Source organism: Microtus pennsylvanicus, chromosome 6 (assembly GCF_037038515.1).
Source record: "Microtus pennsylvanicus isolate mMicPen1 chromosome 6, mMicPen1.hap1, whole genome shotgun sequence".
NCBI lineage: Eukaryota > Metazoa > Chordata > Mammalia > Rodentia > Cricetidae > Microtus > Microtus pennsylvanicus.
The window spans coordinates 107,967,366-107,987,638 of record NC_134584.1 but is presented as its reverse complement, the minus strand read 5'-3'; the positions used below and the strand labels follow the sequence as shown (position 1 = coordinate 107,987,638).

The 20,273-nt window shown below is 46.1% G+C and overlaps 1 protein-coding gene across 4 annotated transcripts in view; it reads right to left on the bottom strand.

Moving 5' to 3' along the window:
* Wdr59 (WD repeat domain 59) overlaps nucleotides 1–20,273 on the bottom strand; it is a 66,323-nt gene that overhangs the window by 38,872 nt on the left and 7,178 nt on the right. For 2 of the 4 annotated variants that reach the window (XM_075977303.1, XM_075977304.1), the window contains exons 2-11: nucleotides 19,633–19,682; nucleotides 16,864–16,970; nucleotides 14,977–15,062; nucleotides 13,449–13,529; nucleotides 10,996–11,033; nucleotides 9,491–9,579; nucleotides 7,605–7,721; nucleotides 6,365–6,442; nucleotides 3,712–3,868; nucleotides 1,362–1,441 (exon numbers count right to left, since the gene is read on the bottom strand). In XM_075977303.1, coding sequence (XP_075833418.1) covers nucleotides 1,362–1,441; nucleotides 3,712–3,868; nucleotides 6,365–6,442; nucleotides 7,605–7,721; nucleotides 9,491–9,579; nucleotides 10,996–11,033; nucleotides 13,449–13,529; nucleotides 14,977–15,062; nucleotides 16,864–16,970; nucleotides 19,633–19,648 — 849 coding nt within the window. In that variant the 5' untranslated portion in view covers nucleotides 19,649–19,682. Of the gene's footprint in view, nucleotides 1–1,361; nucleotides 1,442–3,711; nucleotides 3,869–6,364; nucleotides 6,443–7,604; nucleotides 7,722–9,490; nucleotides 9,580–10,995; nucleotides 11,034–13,448; nucleotides 13,530–14,976; nucleotides 15,063–16,863; nucleotides 17,000–19,632; nucleotides 19,683–20,273 lie in introns of all 4 variants that reach the window. The other 2 variants (XM_075977301.1, XM_075977302.1) reach the window with 1 other exon arrangement.

Below are 20,273 nucleotides of genomic sequence, written 5' to 3'. Positions count from 1 at the left end.
ATAAAGGACAGGTTTTGTGTGATATTTGTGTTCTGACAGATTGCCTGGAGATCAGAGGGTGGAGCTAGCCAGCTACTAGTTAACCATAAGGCCGAGCGGCAGTGGCTCACACCTTGAATCCCAGCACTCGGGAGGTGGAAATGGAGGTGATAAGATGGGGTGCAGACAGGATCTCAGTCCTTTTGGATGCAGGAAGGAGAGAGGTAGAAAACAGCTGGTGACTGCTCCCACTTCTCTCATCTTCCAAATTTTTACCCCATATCTGACTCCTGGTTTTTATTGATTAAGATTCATTAGATTGCTGGGTGGTGGTGGTGCACACCTTTAATCCTAGCATTTGGGAGGAAGAAGCAGGTGGATTTTCTGTGAGTTCGAGGCCAGCCTGGTCTACAAGAGCTAGTTCCAGGACAGGCACCAAAGCTACAGAGAAACCCTGCCTTGAAAAACAAAAACAAAAAAAGATTCATTAGATTAGCACTTCAGACAGGGAATGTGTCAGCTAAGAACTATCATAATCAAAATGGATTTTACCCATCACCAACGTTCCCTGGTTAAATACAAAGAATAATACGCTCTATTACCCCACTCTAGACATTTTCCATCATGATCAGAATAAAAATGCAGAGAAAAAAAAAGATCAATTTAAATTCCAAGTCTTAATGGAATTATTCATCTAAGTCACAAGTAAAGATACCATAACCCTAAGCATTTGGACCAAATATATGTTCTGGAAAAAACAGATTTAAATAAAAAGCAATGAGATAATAGGACTGAACCAAAATGCTCGGGTGGCGTTAGACACAGTGCTGTGAATTTCACCCAGCATTTCCCATCAGTCCTGGAGGAGCTGGTGTGAGAAACGCTGTTGGATATGAAACACCAATGAGCTGTGTTTCTCACCATCAGGAGAGCCAGCCACCCAGGGAGAAGAAGATTGTCCCGTGACTGCTCAGAGCGGCATGCCAGGTACCACGTCCATTCATGTGTGAAATAAATGCTCATATATGAAAACACTGGAAGGCGCTCCATAGGGAAGGTGGTGCTGATGGGTGAAGGGCTCTGAACAGAGCACAAGGGCAGGCTTCTCAAAGCACTGAGAAGAGACAGAAATGAAGGGCTCAGCCACTGCTCAGTATGGTACCCATCCTGTCTCATACTAGGACAAGAGGGAAAAAATAGTCTTTAGCCTCAAAGTGCAGAATACTTTGGTTCTTAAAGACTCCCAAGCCAGTGTAGCATACCGAGCCGCCAGCCCTCCACAGGCATATAAATGTCAGCATTTATCCTCTAATTTCTTGTATCTTTTGGTTCGATTTCTGGTGTATCACTTGTATTTCTCTACAATAGCGCTGAATACATACCCTCTGCATTTGGTAATCCACCCGCCACATCCTCAAGGTCTGATCCCGAGACCACGTGACAAGTTGGTAGTCCTTGGACCCTAGAAATCATCAAATAAAAATCCTAAAAACAAATCCTCTAGATCTGACAACCATTTGTTATAGGCAGGGATGGAGTGAGAGTGACTCACTCACTCACTCACTCACTCACTCACTCACTCACTCACTCATTCACTCAGTCATGCGTATGTGTATACAGCCCACAAACAGCTACTGAACATCTCAGCCTACGGCAGATACCCGCCTAGGCCCCAGAGCAGTAGCATGAAAAAATCATCTATCTTTATAGAGCTCAAGGTCCCAGTGGTGGGAAAAGACCCGCGAATAAACAGGTGATAAAATACTGGTGGTGATGAGAAGCGAGATTAACACCGGAGAAGAGGCCAGAGGCTGATGAGAGCTCTTTTCAGCTAGCACTCCCTGGGGAAGTCCCATGAGAGCAGAAACAGAAATGAAGTGAAATAATAATTGGCAAATTAGCAGACAGAGAGGGATGCTAAGACCTAATGTCACCGAGACTTCCGCCTCTGCAAATGTGCTCCCGAGGAGCTGGGAGGAAGGGACTCGTCTGCAAACGAGAACTGTTTTCTGCGCATGGGTGCGTCTCAGAGCTCAGAGCAGTTCTATAAAGTAATAATCAACCTGTCAACCCTCTTAATTGGCTGAATCATACTCTTAGATATTGGGTCCGGTCAAAGGGATGAATCAAGTTAAGGGTGCTTCATGAAACAGCATATAAAAGATGAGGATAACAGGGATAACTGCTGAGCATCACAATCTCCTTCATGGCCATCTTCAGACAACACTCAATTCCCTCAATTCATAGCTGGGGACACCGAGACAGCAGACAACATGATCTGTACAAGGTAGCAGAAGTGGGCTTTGGCCAGGGCAAGTTCTCTTGTCCATCAGTCCCCTCTCTGCGTCACCATTCCAACCCAGATGTCACCCAGACGTCCTGGAACATCTGACAAGAAAGCAACCTTTCTGAGCCACCATGCTCATCCGTGCTCTGGCCCGACGTTCACGCTGTTCACACGCCCTGGCTTGTGAAAGGCGCACTAAGTGCCTTATACTCAGCCCCTCTACCTGCGCCTTCCATGCCACGCCCACACACTCCCAAGGGGCCTTGCTCTCCCACTGACTTCCTTTCTTGCATCTTCTTCCTGCTTTCCCCAACTGCCCATCCCACTCTTCGTCTGAGAAACAACAAGCACAGTCCCTACCCGCTCACTTCCGCTACCTAGGGATCTGGTTCTGGCCTCAGTCCGCTTTGGAGTTCTTCCTTGCCCATCAAGCAGCCTCCTCTGCGCTCCATCAAATGTTTTATCTCACCTGCATGCTGGTCCTTCAGCTACACCCAACCCCGGTGACCACGGCTTCTTTCCTGGCCCTCTTCACCCTTAGCTACCACATCCTGGTCCCTCCCCACAGGGAAAACCAAAGCCAAACCATAAGGTGGTCCAATAAAAACTAACTGAGGGGAAATGGTGGTAAAAATATACCGGAGCAATATTAGGTCGCAAAGAAGGTCAAATTTAAAAAACACTCAGGATAATTAAGTTATGGAAGGTTCAAACAACAGTCAAATCTAAATTAGCTTTAGGAATTCACAAATTGATAGCGAAAGACAGTGGCGTAGTTCAGTAGCAAGTGTAAGATTATAGGTTTGATCTCCAGCACTAATAAATAATCAAATATACAAACAAACAGACAAAAAGAAGGAAGGAAGGAAGAGAAGGAACGCAGGAGGAAAATTGCTATTGGTTTGTTGGTTCTGTCAGACTGACCTTGAACTCAGAGATCCACCTGCCTCTGCCTCCCAAGCCCTAGGAATAACAGCGTGAGCCATCCTGCCCTTCCCAATACTGCAACCCTTTAATAAAGTTCCTCATGTTGGAGTGACCCCCCCCAACATAAAATTATTTTGTTGCTACTTCATGTAATTTTGCTACTGTTATGAATCATAATAGAAAGATCTGTTATGTAAACCCCAAAGGGGTCATGACCTACATGAGGACTGCTGCTCTTCAGTCTTCGGCCCTTGAAAGGATTCAACAACAAACTCCTCTCAACCTCTTACTGGAGCAGATCTCTTCCAAGTAGAAGAAATTACAATGGAGGTTGGAGAAGAGAACTAGGGAGACAGAGAATGCTACACACTCCCTTTATCCACCTCTAACTAAACACAGCCCTCCCTGAGCGCTGGCTCCTAGAGCCAGCCCTGTTCTGCTACCTCCTCGCTATCCCAAATGACTGCTATAGCTGTCCACGAGCGCTCAGAAGACAAGCCCGCCACCTTCTCACTCACCTTCCTTTTGTCTCCTCCACTGGAACTCCAGCACCACATCATCGTGTCCCACAAAGGTGTGAACTGGAGTGTTCAAGTCAAAAACATTCCACAGGAGCAGGCTGTTTTCCCTCCGCAGCTGGGGAACCATCACCGTCACTAAGCCGTTGCTGAAAGGCTACAGCCAAGAAGGGGAAAGCTGTGATTAGCCGTGGAGAATCAGACAAAACCAAAGCTGGATTCTTCCTAGCTAAAATAAACTACATGACGGACATGGCATGGCGGCTCACGCCTGTAATACTAACACTGAGGAAGCAGAAGCAGAAGGATTGTGGCTGGCTTGGTCTAGTTATCAAATTCCAGGCCAGCCCAGCCCAGCCATGGCTACATAGGAAGAACCTATCTTTTTCATTTTTTGCTTTTTTCAAGACAGGGTTTCTCTGTATAGCTTGGCTGTCCTGAAACTCTGTAGACTAGAGTGGCCTCAAACTCTGAGATCCGCCTGCCTCGGCCTCCCAAGTGCCAGGATTAAAGGCGTGCACCATAACCACCAGGCTAAGAACCTATCTTTAATTTTAAAGATCTATATAATTTCAAACTCATTTAGAGAAATACCATAAGCTGTCTTCCATATATATAGCCTTCTCTTTGGTAATGGAATGGAACACAGGAAATGGGAAATAAGGCTGAGCCAAATGTTTAGATAATGGGGGAGCCAAAGTTATCTTGTAAGTTTTAATTACTGTGCCTAGGAGATCTCAAAACAAAAAGGCCTCTAACCTGTATGCAAGCCCTTTGCCCAAGGACAGGTAATTCCTAAGATGCTGGAGGCTGCTGTCCATATATAACAACAAGCCACATGTTTTCACTTCCCTAAACAAGTCTGGTTGATCCAACTGCACCGCCGGATATGCTTGATCATCCGCTGGCAGGAAGTATGTCAGGATGTACACTTGCCCCCAGTTGGACGAAGGCAGGAAGTGTGTAGCCTTATAGGTTTGCCTTTCTAAGCATCTGACCAAAGGAGCTCATAGCCATTTTCTGGGAACCCTGAATAGACCTTGTCAGAGTCCATCATCCTGGCCAGGATTTACTTAAAGCTTCCTTCAAATTTGGCTCAAAATTGAGGTAATTGTCTTATTCTTGCCCAATGGGATTAACAATAACTCTGAAAATTCTATAGCATGCAAACACCTCTTTCTGGTCCATGTCCTAACTACTGTCCAGGAGATGCTCCTCAGGAATGAGTGTGCAAGGCTCACTGGGAAAACCTCCAAGCAGCCAGGTCAGGACGCCATCTACATGAAGCACCACTGTCTCGCAGCCTGGTGTGACACTGACCCAAAGGAAAACTTAGCAACCCCAGGAGTGCCGTTCGACTTAGCAACACTCTGTCTGTAGAGGAATTGAGGACCCATTTGGCTTATAGCCAGACTCTGCTATTTAAGGAAAAAAGCATTGTTACACAAGAGCACGCTTATTTATCTCCTCTCCTCCCAATAATTCTCCCCAACTTTCATGTTTCTTTTTTAAAGCAAGCATGAACCCAGAGACGTCAGCACCTAAGAACAGCGTCTCACTTCTCGGCAAGTGATCCCAGATGCAAAAACAGCATAATGTCCAATTATCTTCTTTGCTCCACAGTGTCCCACGGTGACAGACTAATGCATAAATGCAGCTTTGTTCATCCCCACGCTTGCTTTCAAAGTGACATTAAAGGAAATACACTTATCTCTGACTCACAGCTATCAACGTGGCCCTGGGAAAATGGGCGGAGGAGGACAGCAGCCTATTTGTAGTGTTCTGTGATTTACAAGGCGCATTCGCGTGCATTACCTCAAGTGGAAGGCAGACTGTGATATTTCCAGTGCCATAGGATTGTCCACTTTAGAATGGCGACATTATGGCAATAATGAAAGTGGGGGCAGGGCTGGAGCAGACAGCAGCCGTTACAGGGAACACACCCAACATCTACAGCAGGAGGCTCACAACCTCCTGTAACTCCAGCTCCAATGGATCAGATGCCCTCTTTTAACCTCTGTGGGTACCTGCACTCCCACGGCACACACACACATGAACAGAAACAACATTTTGGAGCTAGGGTGATGGTTAAGCAATCATAAACAGTTACTGATCCTCCAGAGAACCCAAGTTCCGTCCCCAGCATCCATGTTGGCTGACTCATAACTTCCTATAACCCCAGCTCTCTTCTGGCCTCTATGGGCACATACATGCACATGGCACATACTTACAGAGACAGACACAAACAGACACACACAGACATACACAGACACAAACCCTTAAAAAGAATTTAAGGACAGAGTGAAAAGTGTCCTTCAACTCCACAAATCACTGCTTACAACCAACTGTTCCAGGGCCACAAAAGCATTAAATGATAGGGCTGGGCCCCAAATCCTCTGAATCTAAAGCCGGTGTTCACCGGCTTCCCCTCACCCCATCCCCCTTCTCCTTCCTACCCTGTTGAACTACCCTTGGTGAATAAGTATTTTCATGAGCTTGCTTCTCTGGGAACACGCAGATAGCCTTCCAAAGGTAAGTGCCTAACACCATGACCGCATTCACCACACTTCAAACCAAGACAAAGGGAGAAAGTAGCCTCACAATGAAAGCAAGAAAATGCACACTGCAGACAAGAGGTGGGGAGCTCACTCACCGTGTATCTGGCTTTCCAGACAGGCACCTGGCAGGGGAGAATATTGAGGTATTTCCGAGGCTGGCGGTAATCCCAGAACTACAAGAAAATTTGTGAAATAAATACCATTTTAAAAAAACTCTACTTCTGAGGTAAGCGTGACCTTCAAACTCATTGCTTTTCGTCCTCCAATCAGTTCCACCCCCGTAGCATGTACTGTCAGACACACAAAGAACCCTTCCTTTCACATCTATCCACATTACAGCAGGATTTCTAGATCAGCTGCCTATTGAATAACCACTGCAGTTCAGAGGTGACAATAACAGGTTTCAATCCCGCATTACTTTTACATCTAAAAGGAATTTAACAGGTAACACGCCCTGACAACTTACTGCTTCCAGACAGACATTTAAAACTTTTTCATCTTTACAGCTAACATGGCAGGACGTTCCTAATCTTTTTTTCAAATGCACAATGGGATACGTTTCTGTTTCCTGAATTTGGGAGATTAGAGACAGAAACCTACAAAACCTAAAATAAAACAAACAAGTAACTGTGACACAGAGGCAGGGGATTGACAAGCCTCCAGACAGAGGTACTTTGAATCCTTACATAGAATCGCTTGAACTCAAATTTAGCTAACCAAACCAGAAAGGTTAGAGCTATAGGAATCCAATAAAACATTATAATAATGATCACTGTATGCTAAACCAACTACTGTGGCCAAGTCCTGACCTGCAGGGATAGAGACTTTGTAATGACTCAGCAACACAGCATGGCTGACACTTCCGAGTTCTAGGGGCCACATGCAGGTCTTAAGTTAGGGAACATAAGCCAAAGTCTATCCTGGCGATGCTAATGTCTGAGGTCACAGCTTTCACAGATATAACAATCACATGAGGAACGGATAGTTTGCACCACCAACAGACAAACTAGAATCTTGGTGGCTTTAGATCGTGTGGGCTTCTAATCCTTGACTTTATCTCTGTGTATACATCTGGCTTCTTCTCAGCTTCCTCTCAGATAAACCCTTCTGTCTCTGACTTTCAGAGGGAAAGAAAATCTGCACAAGTTAAGAAGCTCACCAGTCAGCCGCCACACTATTACTTCTGCTGGTCAGGAGGCCCCAGGGAGCACGTGTACCGTGTAGCACGTGCGGCATACCAGCAAACTGCATGCTTCCTGCCAGACAGAGTGCTAGCACGCATTCCTGATGCCTTCCACACGCAGCTCCTCCAAGACTCCAGTGGGGACCACTCACCTTGACGGAGTTATCTTGACTGGAGGTGGCGAGAATGTGCTCGCTGTCTGGGTGCCAGTCCAGGCCATGGATCTTGGAGAGGTGGGCTGCTAGATACTCCACTGCTGTACTGGGTTTCTACAACACAGCGATACTGGGTTTGCTGCTTTTCAAAGAGCTCATTGAATGTCTACCATAGAATAGCTGCTGGGTGCTGAGGGGACTCTGGACACTGCCAGGACAGTTACAGCCTCTACCCTTCATAAGCTCTCTTTGTTTAGACCAAATAAGGCCAATTACAACAGAAGACTTACCCGAGCTCTTCCACATACCCCGGGAGTGAGCCTATGAGTTTCATCTCTCCCCACACCAGCCTGACGCATGATTTTAATAAGAGATTCAGGTAGTGGCTGTTTCTCATCTTTCAGAGGGACCATTTCTGTTCCCCCTCCTAACACAAGAGGAGGTACAGGTAGTGGCTGTTTCTCATCTTTCAGAGGGACCATTTCTGTTCCCCCTCCTAACACAAGAGGAGGTACAGGTAGTGGCTGTTTCTCATCTTTCAGAGGGACCATTTCTGTTCCCCTCCTAACACAAGAGGAGGTACAGGTAGTGGCTGTTTCTCATCTTTCAGAGGGACCATTTCTGTTCCCCTCCTAACACAAGAGGAGGTACAGGTAGTGGCTGCTTCTCATCTTTCAGAGGGACCATTTCTGTTCCCCTCCTAACACAAGAGGAGGTACCGTGACAGTCAAACGGACCGAACCTCAACAGTGAGGGTAAGAGCGTATGTCTTCTAGTGACTGAGCACTGAGAGCCCCCAAAACCTCCATGTGTACACATACATCCTCCCACCCGACACACAATTTAAAATGTTAAAAAAGAAATTTATTAAAAATATCCTTCTTTGAAGGGGTAATCCAAATTCAATAGACGAATTAGATACAAAAGACATTCACATTAGTATTATTCAGAACTTTAGAATGCCAGAAGCACCTTCTAGAACCAGTAGGTAGGGGTGACTAAATTGAATAAATTATACTGCAACTATGTGAGCTCCGTCTTGCTCCCCTTGCCCTGTGAGCACCGGGATTACAGGCATGTGGACAAAGCCAGCCTATTAAGAACATTCACTGACACTGAAGGGTATGATTAAACTGAATAAAACCAATCACAAATTTTAAAAAGGGGGAGGGTGGCTACAGGCCTATGTGTGGACTAGACCAAAGACACCGAAAACAAACACTGCTGCGCCTTCCCAGTCTCTGAAAGCATCTTCTCCCAGGAGCCCCAGGAGACAGCAACTTCAGCCAGCACATTGCACAGTGTAACCCCAAGAGGTCCTGCAGCCTATGACAGCAGACAGGATGAGCCACCCCCAACTTCTGCCTTGTTTCCCTCTTTTCTTTCAGATGTGGACAGTATTCTCTGTACAGTCAGAACATTACTGATGAGGGGGAGAGGAGGGGAGAGAGCGAGGAACACTGGGTGCGGCAGCACCTGTGTGCAGGCAGAGGCAGCAGCCCTGAGTTCCAGGCCAGCCTGGTCTATATAGTCCTGGCCTACACAGTAAATTCCAAGTCTGGTGGGGGTATACAAGGAAGGCCAGGAAAGCTTGAGGAGTGACAGTGGCTTACCTAACGTGCTAACAGGAGCAGTAAATTGAGGCTCTGTCTTAGGTCAGGCCAGGTTTATCATATTAACCACTAATTACAATGCCTTACTTTTCTACAGCAATTTGGATGAGAAGCTAATGTCACTTGGTTACAATGACAACTTTTCATGCCCCATAGGATTCTTTAATCTATTGAGACAAGTCTTGGGACTCGATAACACCCTCTCCACGCCCTCTAGGAGAAACTAAATACCAACTACGGGAGAGAGGTCACAGGGAACAGGCCACTCACCCGCTTATCCCATATCCGTACGTCACCATCATGGCTGGTGGCAAGGTAGTTAGCGTTTTTCTTATTCCATTTGACCTGGGAGGCACCGGCTGCAAAGAAAAACCAGAGGCACAGGAAGAATGCCGCTGCCCTCACGGCTTCCTGAGGCAGAGTGGAGCATCCAGGGGAGCTGGATAATGAGCTCTGATGCCAGTGAGCAGAGTCCTTCCAGCTTCTCTGACTGCACCGCTCCGCCAGGACAGATGAAAAGTATTGCAAATAAGTGAGTTAACACATGGGAACAAGATCACAGGGGAGGATCACAGTCACCTATGGAGGAGACAGTCTCTAAGGGAAAAGCCACAGGGGACTCTGAGCACAGTCAGCGGGGACAATGAGCTGCTTACAGTTGCAAGAATGGAGTAGTTTGGTTGGCAACAAACAGACTTGTCACAAAAATCTGACTCCCGAATAACAACTCTCACTCTGACTCCTGCCCACTCTATTTTCTCAGACTTGTTTTGCATAACAGTCTTGGGGGAACACTGACTCAAGCTTTAGAATTGGCCCCAGTTTGGGCAGCACACCACCCCCACTTTTTTTTCTTTTGGTTTTTTGAAACAGGGTTTCTCTGTGTATCAGTTTTGACTGTCCTAGAACTCGCTCTGTAGACCAGGCTGGCCTCAAACTCACAGAGATCCGTCTGCCTCAACCTCCCGAGTACTGGGATTAAAGGCATGCTCCAGCACCACCTGGCTCCTTTTTTTAATTTTTGAGGCAAGATCTCACTATGTAGCCCTGAATGGCTAGGAACTTGTTATATAGGACAGGCTGGCAGCTATGTCTGCCTCTTTGTATCACCACAGCCAGCCCTACTCATCCCTCTTGACTCTCATCACGCCCTTAGCGGTTAGTTTAAGCCACTGCCACTGTGCTCATGAGATCAGGGTGACATGAACTGGCCTGGAGCTCACCAATAAGCCCCAAGGATCCTTCTGTCTCTGTCTCCCTAGATCTGGGATTATAATAACACGCCACCATACCAGGCTTATCCTGGGGATCAAACTGGGGTGTCATGATTGGATGGCAAGAATGTTACCAACTGAGCCATCTCTTTAGCCCTCAGAGGTTCTGTGTGTGTGTGTGTGTGTGTGTGTGTGTGTGTGTGAGAGAGAGAGAGAGAGAGAGAGAGAGAGAGAGAGAGAGAGAATATACAGGATATATAATAAAATATTTGAAGAAATAATGCAATATACAGATTTTGCTTCAAAATAATCACAAAGGGAATGAGGGTGAGACAGGATTGGATATAGGATGACAATTGTTGAAGCTAATGGTGAGAACAAGGCTGCAGATAACCTAGAATCAGGGTTAGGGTTAGGACTCAGCCCAAAGCAAGTGTCTTGGAATGTGGGACTTAGAATTGCAGGCAGCCACGATGGAGCACGGGCTGTGAATAGTCAGAGTTGTGAGCAGAATGAGTAGGAAGGGACAAAGAAAGCCAAGCCAGGGGTGTACGCACTTACCTACAGCTGACAGGGCAACAGTAGGCTTTCTTGTGTCTCTGAAACAGACAAACAGAAGCCAAATGCCTGACTCATTGTATACCGGCAGCCAAACACGGCCATTCACCCTTTACGTACATTTCTTCACTCCCCTCTAGGAGAATTTAGAATTAACATCGTTTGAGGACCTTTGTGTGTGTGTTGGCACACACCTTTAGTCCCAGCACTCAGGAGGCAGAGACAGGCGGATTTCTGTGAGTTCGAGGCCAGCCTGGTCCGCAGAGTGAGTTCTAGGACATTCAGTACTACACAGAGAAACCCTGATAAAGAAGACTCAGAATCCCTTGCTGTTGTCATGATTCCTAGCTGCAACAAGGCAACAGTCGCAGCATAACCCTGCCACGACTTTCCCAGTCGGTACTCAAAACTGCTACAGGAGCTGCATCTACCTCAGTGCTGAAGTACTCACCTTGCACGGGAAAGGCAGAGATGAGTCTCCAGTAGAAAGGAAAAAAAGAAAAGAAAATGCCAGGCATAGTCACACATACCTATAACCTCCATACCCAAAGGCTGAGGCAAGAGAATTGTAAACTCAAAGCCAGCCTGGTCTATACAGAAAAACCCTGTCTCAAAAAAACTGGGGAAAAAAAAACACACACACACACACACACAAAAGACACTGAATCGGCATTCCTTCGTTGGTTATTTAAGTCGCACCTGAATAGAAGGGGACGGGGGGGGGGGGGGAGTAAGGGGGAGTTAGGTTCTAAAACATTTGGCAACAAGAAAAGATTTTTGAACAGTCAGTGACCAAAAAAATTAATTCAAAATCAATCAAACACAGAATGAATCTAAGGTGTTTTGATTTCATACCTGTTTTATAAACCTGTGAACCCCAGGGTTGCATGAAAATATCTTAGGTGAAAAGGGTATGTCAATTCAGGAAGTTTACACTAAATAGTAAGCCTCCTCAGTCCCAGGGAATGCATGGTTCCCTCACATGTCCTCTGTGGAGAAAGTTACCCAGACTTTGTAGCTAATTGCTGTACTTATTCGTATCTGTGGTAATTATTCTTCACTAAAACCGTGATGACATAAACCACAAAATCTGTCACCCTAACCATTTTTGAGTCTGCCGCTAAACTGTGCTAAGTATGTCTACATCCTTCTGCCACTTGTCTCCAAAGCGCCGTCGTGCAGATCCAAACTTCACACATTAAACAACTCTCCATCCCCTCCAGCACTTGGAACTGTGCACTCGACTTTGGCCAACTGCAGTTGTACGTAGCAGACTTTCTTTGGGCTGCCAACTAGCTCCCAAACCATGACGTGGAGACTTATTAGTTACGAATGTTTGTCCTTAGCTTAGGCTCACTTCTTGCTGGCTCCTATAACTTAACCTCTCGAGTGCTGAGATTAAAAGTGTGCACTACTATGCTTGGCTAATTCGGTATCTTTAAATGAAGAAAATACTTGTTGTCTGTACATGAAGGGTGTTCCCTATCCTGCCCCTTGGTTCCCTGAGGACTTTTCATTTGCTGAAAAGCTCTCCTCTACACTTCTGGATTCTTCTCAGGTGCTGCCCTTAGACCCAAAGGTTCTAGGGGCTGGTCTGCAGGGAAGGTGGCTGTATTTAATCAGGCCAGACACACACACCTTACTGCCCCAGAACACTTTTGTTGGTCTGACAAGCCTGTTCCCCTTCCATCTCTGGCTTGTCATCTGTCGACACTCCCTGTTTACTGGCAGGGTAAAACAACTCCAAGTTATTGCCACGAGGGAGGCAGTGACCTGGCAGCCAAGGGGGCTGTGTCTACAGACAGCCCCCTTGGAATGGCCAGCTCTAATCATCAGCAAAAGCAGCCCTGTTCCTCGAAAAGCCAGACCTCAGGCTGGAAGCTCCTTTAACCCTACTTTAGGAGCTGTAACCCTGTGAGGAGGTCATTAGCCCTTCTTTGACAGCAGGGAACAGAAGCATCACAAGGAGCCAGTAAGAGCTAAGCAGATGTCTTAGCAACTCATGACTGCACTTCAGCAGACCAGCTCAACTTGCAAATGCCAGCATCTGCGCTGCTTTGCCACAGGGATTCGCCTGGCCTCGGAGGACTGCTTTGCAGAACCCTGACAAGCTAAAGAGCTGGGGAATTCAGGCTGCTGCGGGCAGCCATCAGCTGTGACTGTATACCCTGCTTTCAGGCCCTCTGTGGGACACAGCTGAGGAGTTTCCCACCAGAGACTGGCGCTCCCCAGGAAGACTAGGCTCTATAGTGGTGCCCAGGGAGGCCAGACCTGCTCTCCACAGCCTTCCAGATCTGCCTGTCTCCATCCCTGGTGACTCTTCTCTTACCTCTTACATTATCTACTCTCAGATCCTGGTCTTGGGATCTGATACAGGAATCAAACTAAGACACTTAACCTCTAACAGTTTCCAACCATCCCCCAGCTAAGAGGCCACACCTCCTCGCTGATCTTACTTGATATCCCAGATGTAGATGTAGGTGTCCACAGAGCTGGTGACCAGGAGATCTGGCTCAAACACTGCCCAGTCCAGGTCACTAGCAGAGACAAAATAAACAGAACAGAAAGGCAGAGCTTCAGTGTCCGGTTCCAAAGCGCTAACAAATCCATCTCTAGTGGCTTCGCGGGGTGCTGCCTAACATGACTGGGGCAAGGCACTAAAGGCCTTTGCAGATGAACAAGAGCTAACTGAGCTCAGAGGGAAACTCAGGTCCTGCCCCTCAGAATTGCCAGCCATAATCCTGCCTGCTCCCGAGAAGATATGGGGCCTTTCAACTTTCAACATGCACAGCTGCAGATGACACAGAGCTGCAGTGAGGTTTTGCTGGGCCCGTCCTTTAGCTCAGAGAAGCACAACTTTTCCTTTTCTTCTCTCTCTCTCTTTCGTTTTTCAAGACAGGGTTTCTCTGTATAACAGCCCAGCTGTCCTAGAACTCACTCTGTAGACCAGGCTGGCCTTGAATTCAGAAATCTTCCTGCCTCTGCCTCTCAAGTGCTGGGATTAAAGGCCTGCGTGCCATCATACCAGCTCCTTCTAGCTCTTTCTAGGCATGCTTTCCCTAACACTTTTTACCTAAAGATCCTGTCCTCACTGCAGGTGGCTGACCCTCCATGCAGGTTTAATTCAGGTAGCATGGCCTTTTCTCTTTCTCTTCTCCATCTTCTTCCAGGCAGAGCTGAGATCTATAGCTTGCCACCCTGGAGTTTTCTTTTAAACTCTAATAAATTAAATTGTCCTTAAGCTTCAAAAACAACAGCAAACAAGACATAAACTCCTTCCCTCTAACAAACAAAATGTACAGGAGCTGACTCTTCCTCTCTCTACTCTCTGAATAAACAGACAAAACAAAGAGGAAACAGACAAAGTTATCTCTACGTTATCAACCACAGGAGCCTTGGGTAAACCCTCTTAAGCAGGGGCAAACTTCTCACTTCCTGCCTGACGCCCTCAGTCCTAGAAAAGGCTGCACTCTCTGCACACAAAAGTACCTAAACTTTCCTGTCACTTCCAGGTCATTTTCCCATCCCTATGTTCCTTGCTACTACTCTCCAGAAAAAGGAAATAGTGACCCAGAGGAAAGGAGGCTCAAGGAACACTCTGGAAAGCCCCACATGGGAGGCAACGAGACAGGAGTTCCGTGAGACAATCCAAGGCTGCTGCCTGGTGTACCTTGCACTCCTGACCACTAGGACCCTGAATGGGAGATTCTGTTGTATAACAACTTCTTCCTTAAGAAACAATCCGCCCTGACCCTGTACTATGGAGTGGGTTGTAGCAAAGTCTTCTGGGATTCAGGTTATACTTCCTAAATGTTAACAGGCTGTTTTCTAGATCACTGGTCAGCACTGTGCCATGAAGATTGAGGCCCTGTTGGCGACTCGGGGCGAATACAAGCCAGCAGGTCAAGCATGGAAAAAGGAATGCAGCTTCATGGCACCCATCAAAGTGAGACAGGCCAAGAAGCTGCCCAGGGCAATGCCTACCTGATTACTCGAGTGTGGCCTTGTAATGTTGTACCAACTTCCCCACTGCCATCTTTCCACTTATAAAGATCAACCCGCTGATTACTCTGGAAAGAAGCAGGAGTGAGAGGACAGTGAGTGGCAAACGCACACGTGGAACAGATGTTCTCGCCTCTACCGCCTAACATAAAGAGGTGATAAAGAAGGCGAACAAAACAAACGGACAGAAACGTCCAGTGAGTGCGGTGGTGACAGCTCAGTCAGTAACGTGGTTGCCAAACATAAGGACCCGAATTCGATGCCTGAAACCCACATCAAAAACTGGGTGCAGAATTTCTATGCTGGGGAAGTGGGAGAGAAGAGAATCCCTGGGGGCCGGTGGCCACTCAGCCTAGCCAAATTAGTGAGCTCCTGGCTCAGTGAGAGACCCTGTCTCTAAAATTAAGGTGGAAAATGATCAAGGAAAACATTCACACTGACCTCTGGCCTCCAAATGTATGTATACACACATGCAATCATACACATACACAAACACATATCCACATGTACATACACAAATAATAATAATAACCATATAGGGCCAGGCATGGATATCTATAGCTGCTCTAGACCAACAGTTCTCAACCTGTGGACTGTGACCCATTTGGGGATCATGACCCTTTCACAGGGGTCACCTAAGACCATTGGAAAACAGATATTTACATTACAATTCATAAAAGTAGCAAAATTACAGTTATGAAGTAGCAACGAAAATAACTTTATGGCTGGGGGTCCCCACAACATGAGGAACTGGACTAAAGGGTCGCAGCGCTAGGAAGATTGGGAACCACTGCTCTAGAGAAAATGATGACAAAGAATCAGGAGAAAGATGCCAGAGATGACACAGCCCAAAATCTTCTGAGATTCTCAGGAAGGAGAAAGAAGCTGGGTGTAAACCCTGGGGAACTGACATATAAACAGGCACCCGAAGTCTGCAGAGGTTAACCAATCTAATGAACTCCATATGGAAGGAATCCCACCCTTGGAACAGAGAAGGCATTTTTGCTTTAGTTTATTTTATTTTCGACTGTCTATGTGTGGGAGGGGGTGCACTCACGTGAGTGCAGGTGCCCACACAGGCCAGCAGAGGCCAGAGGTCCCCGGGAGCTAGAGTTACAGACACCCAAGGTGGGTGACAGAAACTGAACTTAGGTCCTCTGAAAGGGCGGTATTGCTCGTAACTGCTGGAGCATCCTTCCAGCAGATGGATGAGGTGTCTGAGCCCTCTGAAAGCACAGAAGACTAGCTCCAGACCAGCTCACGTGCCTCTCCTTAGAACACCTTTCTGGGCATCCGCCATGCAGCCCCTGGCTCGTCATACTGTCACTAAGGAACGTAACTCCCTACACAGAAATGAAAGCACCTACCTGCTTCCCCTTTAAAAATCTGAATTCAGTCCCCAGAAATAAATACAAAGGCTACACAGACTAGGGGCCAGCAAATCAATTATACACATACACAAATATATGTAAAACACATAAGACAACTTGCCTCATCTTTCAGAAGCAGGCAAATCTCTTTTTTAAGATTTATTTATTTTTATTAAATGAGTTTGGGTGTTTGCCTTCATGTACATCTGTGTAGCATGTTCGTGCCTGGTGCCCGTGGAGGCTAGATGAGGGCATCAGATCTTCTAGAACTCAAGTCATGACAGTCATGGTTATGAGCCACCATGCAGGTACTGGGAATCAAACCCAGGTCCTCTGGAAGATCATCTATCCACTGACCTTAAGCATTGAGCCATTCGCCAGCCCCACAAACCTCTTTTTTTTAAAAAAAACTGAGCAATGAAGACTACATCCTCTTCTCTATACAGGACAAAGACCTGCAGCCCTCAATGGCACATTTAAAAGATGACAATGAACTCACCGATGCTGCAAAATAATGTGCGAAGCTGTCATGAGGATTCCACTGCACAGCTCCAATGTCCCATTTGCTCTGGCGGGAGATTTTGCGGTGACCTTCAAAAGGGGCATCTAGATTGACGATGTACAGGAATCTTCGGCTAGAACAACATCAACATTGTAGCAATACAGCAACATAGCAGCATGCACATCACGACAGAGAAGCACTGCATTGTGTGCAGCTTGCAAGCACTGCTCTGACACTCTCAGATACACGCGGCAACTACCTACTCTGAAAGGCATACAAATGACAAGTGTCCCCAAGCTGAGGGTTAAGCAAAGGGAAACAGTATCCCTGCAAGAGCTACTGTTAAATTTGGCCTTCACTACCCATGTCCACCCGCGGGAGTGCTTCTGCTGTGTTCAGCTCCAGCCTGCTCCTCTCCCAGCCTTTCCCAAAGACCCGGCTAGGTTCGAGTTTCAGTTCCATGGTAAGCCCACTGCAGGGTCTACATTTCAACTGTGTTTCCTCTACAAGAAGGCTACCAAATGTTAAGGCTCTTGTCTCAATTCACCTGCATATCTGGAAACTAAACCTTAGCTAAAATATCTTTTTAGGTCCATTATCACCAGGCACAGAGCTTTATGTGTAACGAATGTGTTAAACACACTTATTACTGGGCCAGACTCCTGCAGGAAAATCTCAGATTCCTCTGCAAGTCTACTACTCAGAAACAAAACCAGATCTACCAGGAAGAAAACTAATGACCCAAGGAAAAGGAGTAACAATTAAAGTAGCATAGTAAGGCTGTCATAGTTTAAAGTGTCGATCAATATAAAGAATCTGAAAAATATATATCAATATAAAGAATGCGTTGTATTCATTTTAAGAAAGAAAAAATGACTGGCTGTGAATTGCCATCCCTGAAGCAATCTGGCATTGATTTTCAATTGGAGAACATGCTAAGACTCTGGGTATCAATGAGGATCAATAAGCCCAAGAAAAAAAGATTAACAGTCCCTGCTTGGAAAATAATGAAAATTCTAGAGAGTAGCAGCGACTGTAAAGAAGGATGGTAGTTAAGGGGGAAGAAGGGTAATCCAGGGAAGACAGAATCTCACAGATCTTCTGGAACGTCTAAAGAAGTTAATGCAGAACAAAGACCAGAAGCAGGAGGAAGGATGCTGCCTTCCCATTAGAAGGAAAAACAGTGCATACGACAAGCTTTCTCCATGAGCTGTGCATCACTGGGGAGCTAACAGTGCAGACCAGTGGAGAACAGCTGAAGGGGGTCTTTAGGACAGACACCAGTGACTAAACGTGTATTTATCTTCATTCCCCAGCCCCCAACCCCCTGCTAAAATATAGTTTAAAAAAAAGAGAGAGAAATGAAAGCATATGGACAAATGGCAACTGTTCATGAATAACAACAGACAATAAGCCAAAAGCTAAAGCCAGCAAGTGTCTCAGAATCGAGCTGATTTGAGGGGCAGGACCTGAGGGCACCTTCTCTAGGCAAAGAGGAGTAGGCTGGAAGGCTAAAGCAGAACCAGTAAACAAAACCAGAATGCCTAAAAGCATGTAAATGGCTATTCTAGTTATTCTTTACTCTTTTTCCAAGTTTTTTTTTGGGGGGGGCATGTACAGTTGTGCCCACTACTGGAGGCCAGGAAAAGAACACCCCTTTCTAACACCCTCTGTCTAAACTTTTGAGGCATCACGTTTTAAACAGTAATTAGAGTCTTTGAAAGTTCTTGAAAATTAAAACAGTTGAAAATTAAGAAAATCTAACAGAGGGCCAGAGAGATGGGGCAGTAGCTAAGAGCACTGGTGTCCCGCAGAAGACACGGGTTCAGCTCCCAACACCCATGTGATGGCTCACAACTGTCTGTAACTGCAGCTTTGGAGAATCTGACGCCCACTTATGGACTGAGGGCACCAGGCACATGCATGGTGCATATACATAAATTCAGGAAAACTCATACACATAATTTTTTTTACCTTAAAACTCCACTTACTGCTCATGCAGAAGATCCAGGTTTATTTCCCAACACCTACATTAGGCAACTCACAACCACCTGTAATTCTAGTTCTAGGGGATTAAATGACCTCTGGCTGCTGTGAGCATCCACACATACTACGCATATAAATTCATGTAGGTGCACGCACACACAAATAAATAATAAAGAAATATGTCTCAAAAGAAAATCTAAATGAAGAATTGGAAGTGATCATTGAAAACTCCTAGAATAAAAAAGAAAGAAGAGCCGGGTGGTGGTGGCGCACATCTTTAATCCCAGCACTCAGGAGGCAGAAGCAGGCAGATCTCTTTGAGTTCGAGGCCAGCCTGGTCTACATAGTGAGTTCCAGGACAGACTCCAAAGTTATAGAGAAACCCTGTCTGGGGTGTGGGGAGGGAGTAGATTCTTTTCTTAAACAATATATCCTGATTAGTTTCCTCTCCCTCCACTCTCTACTCCTACACACTTCTTCCCCTCCTCCCCTCCACTCCCTTTGTCTCTCATTAGAAAATAGGCTTCTAAGAGATAACAAACAAACATGACAAAATAAAACAGATGACACTCTTCAAACCAGCTATCATATTGAAGTTGTGTGAGAGGAAAAAACAGACAACAAACTGTAGAGAATCCCTGCTAATGCCCATGTGGTCCTCAGGATGTGAATACTAAACCCTCTCATTGTCCTCAAACATAAGGATATTTTCCAGTTTCCCAGAAACTTAGAACGTGTTCCCCAGAACTTATGGCCAACAAACGCTGAAGGTTTACTTACCCGGAAAGCACAGCATGCTGCCCAAGACAGTCCACAGACATGGCAGTTGCCTGTGAGAAAGAACAGTTTCAGTTCTGCCAGCAAACAGTCAGGGGACAAGACTGACCCTACCTGGGGTTCTTCTTCCTTTCAGGCAGTCCCCAGCTAACAACAACCAACTAAGAGGCATTAGTTCTCGGCAGTGGACGCTTTCCAGCAGTTCTCAACCTTCCTGACCCTTTAAGACGGTTCCTCATGCTGTGCTGACCCCCAACCATAAAACTGTTTTCATTGCTGCTTCATAACTGTCACTTTGCTGTTGTTATGAATCATAATGTAAATATTTTTGGATATAGAGGTTCGTCAAAGGAGCTGTGACCCACAGGATGAAAACCAGTTTTAAGCCCTTTTAGTTCCCACCTGAACTCGAATTCACTTTGACAACATGACAGCTTTTATTTCACAGACACACACACACACACAGAGAAAGAGAGAGGCAGTACACCTTACAATAAGAAGACACAAGTTCTCGAACCCTCAGAGAATGACTAGCACTGAGCAAGAGGCAGCTACTAAACAGTCTCTCCCAAGGAGAACCTAACCTGGGACACTGCCACCTAGACACTCACAAAATACACTCATTCCTTTCCATAACATGTAGA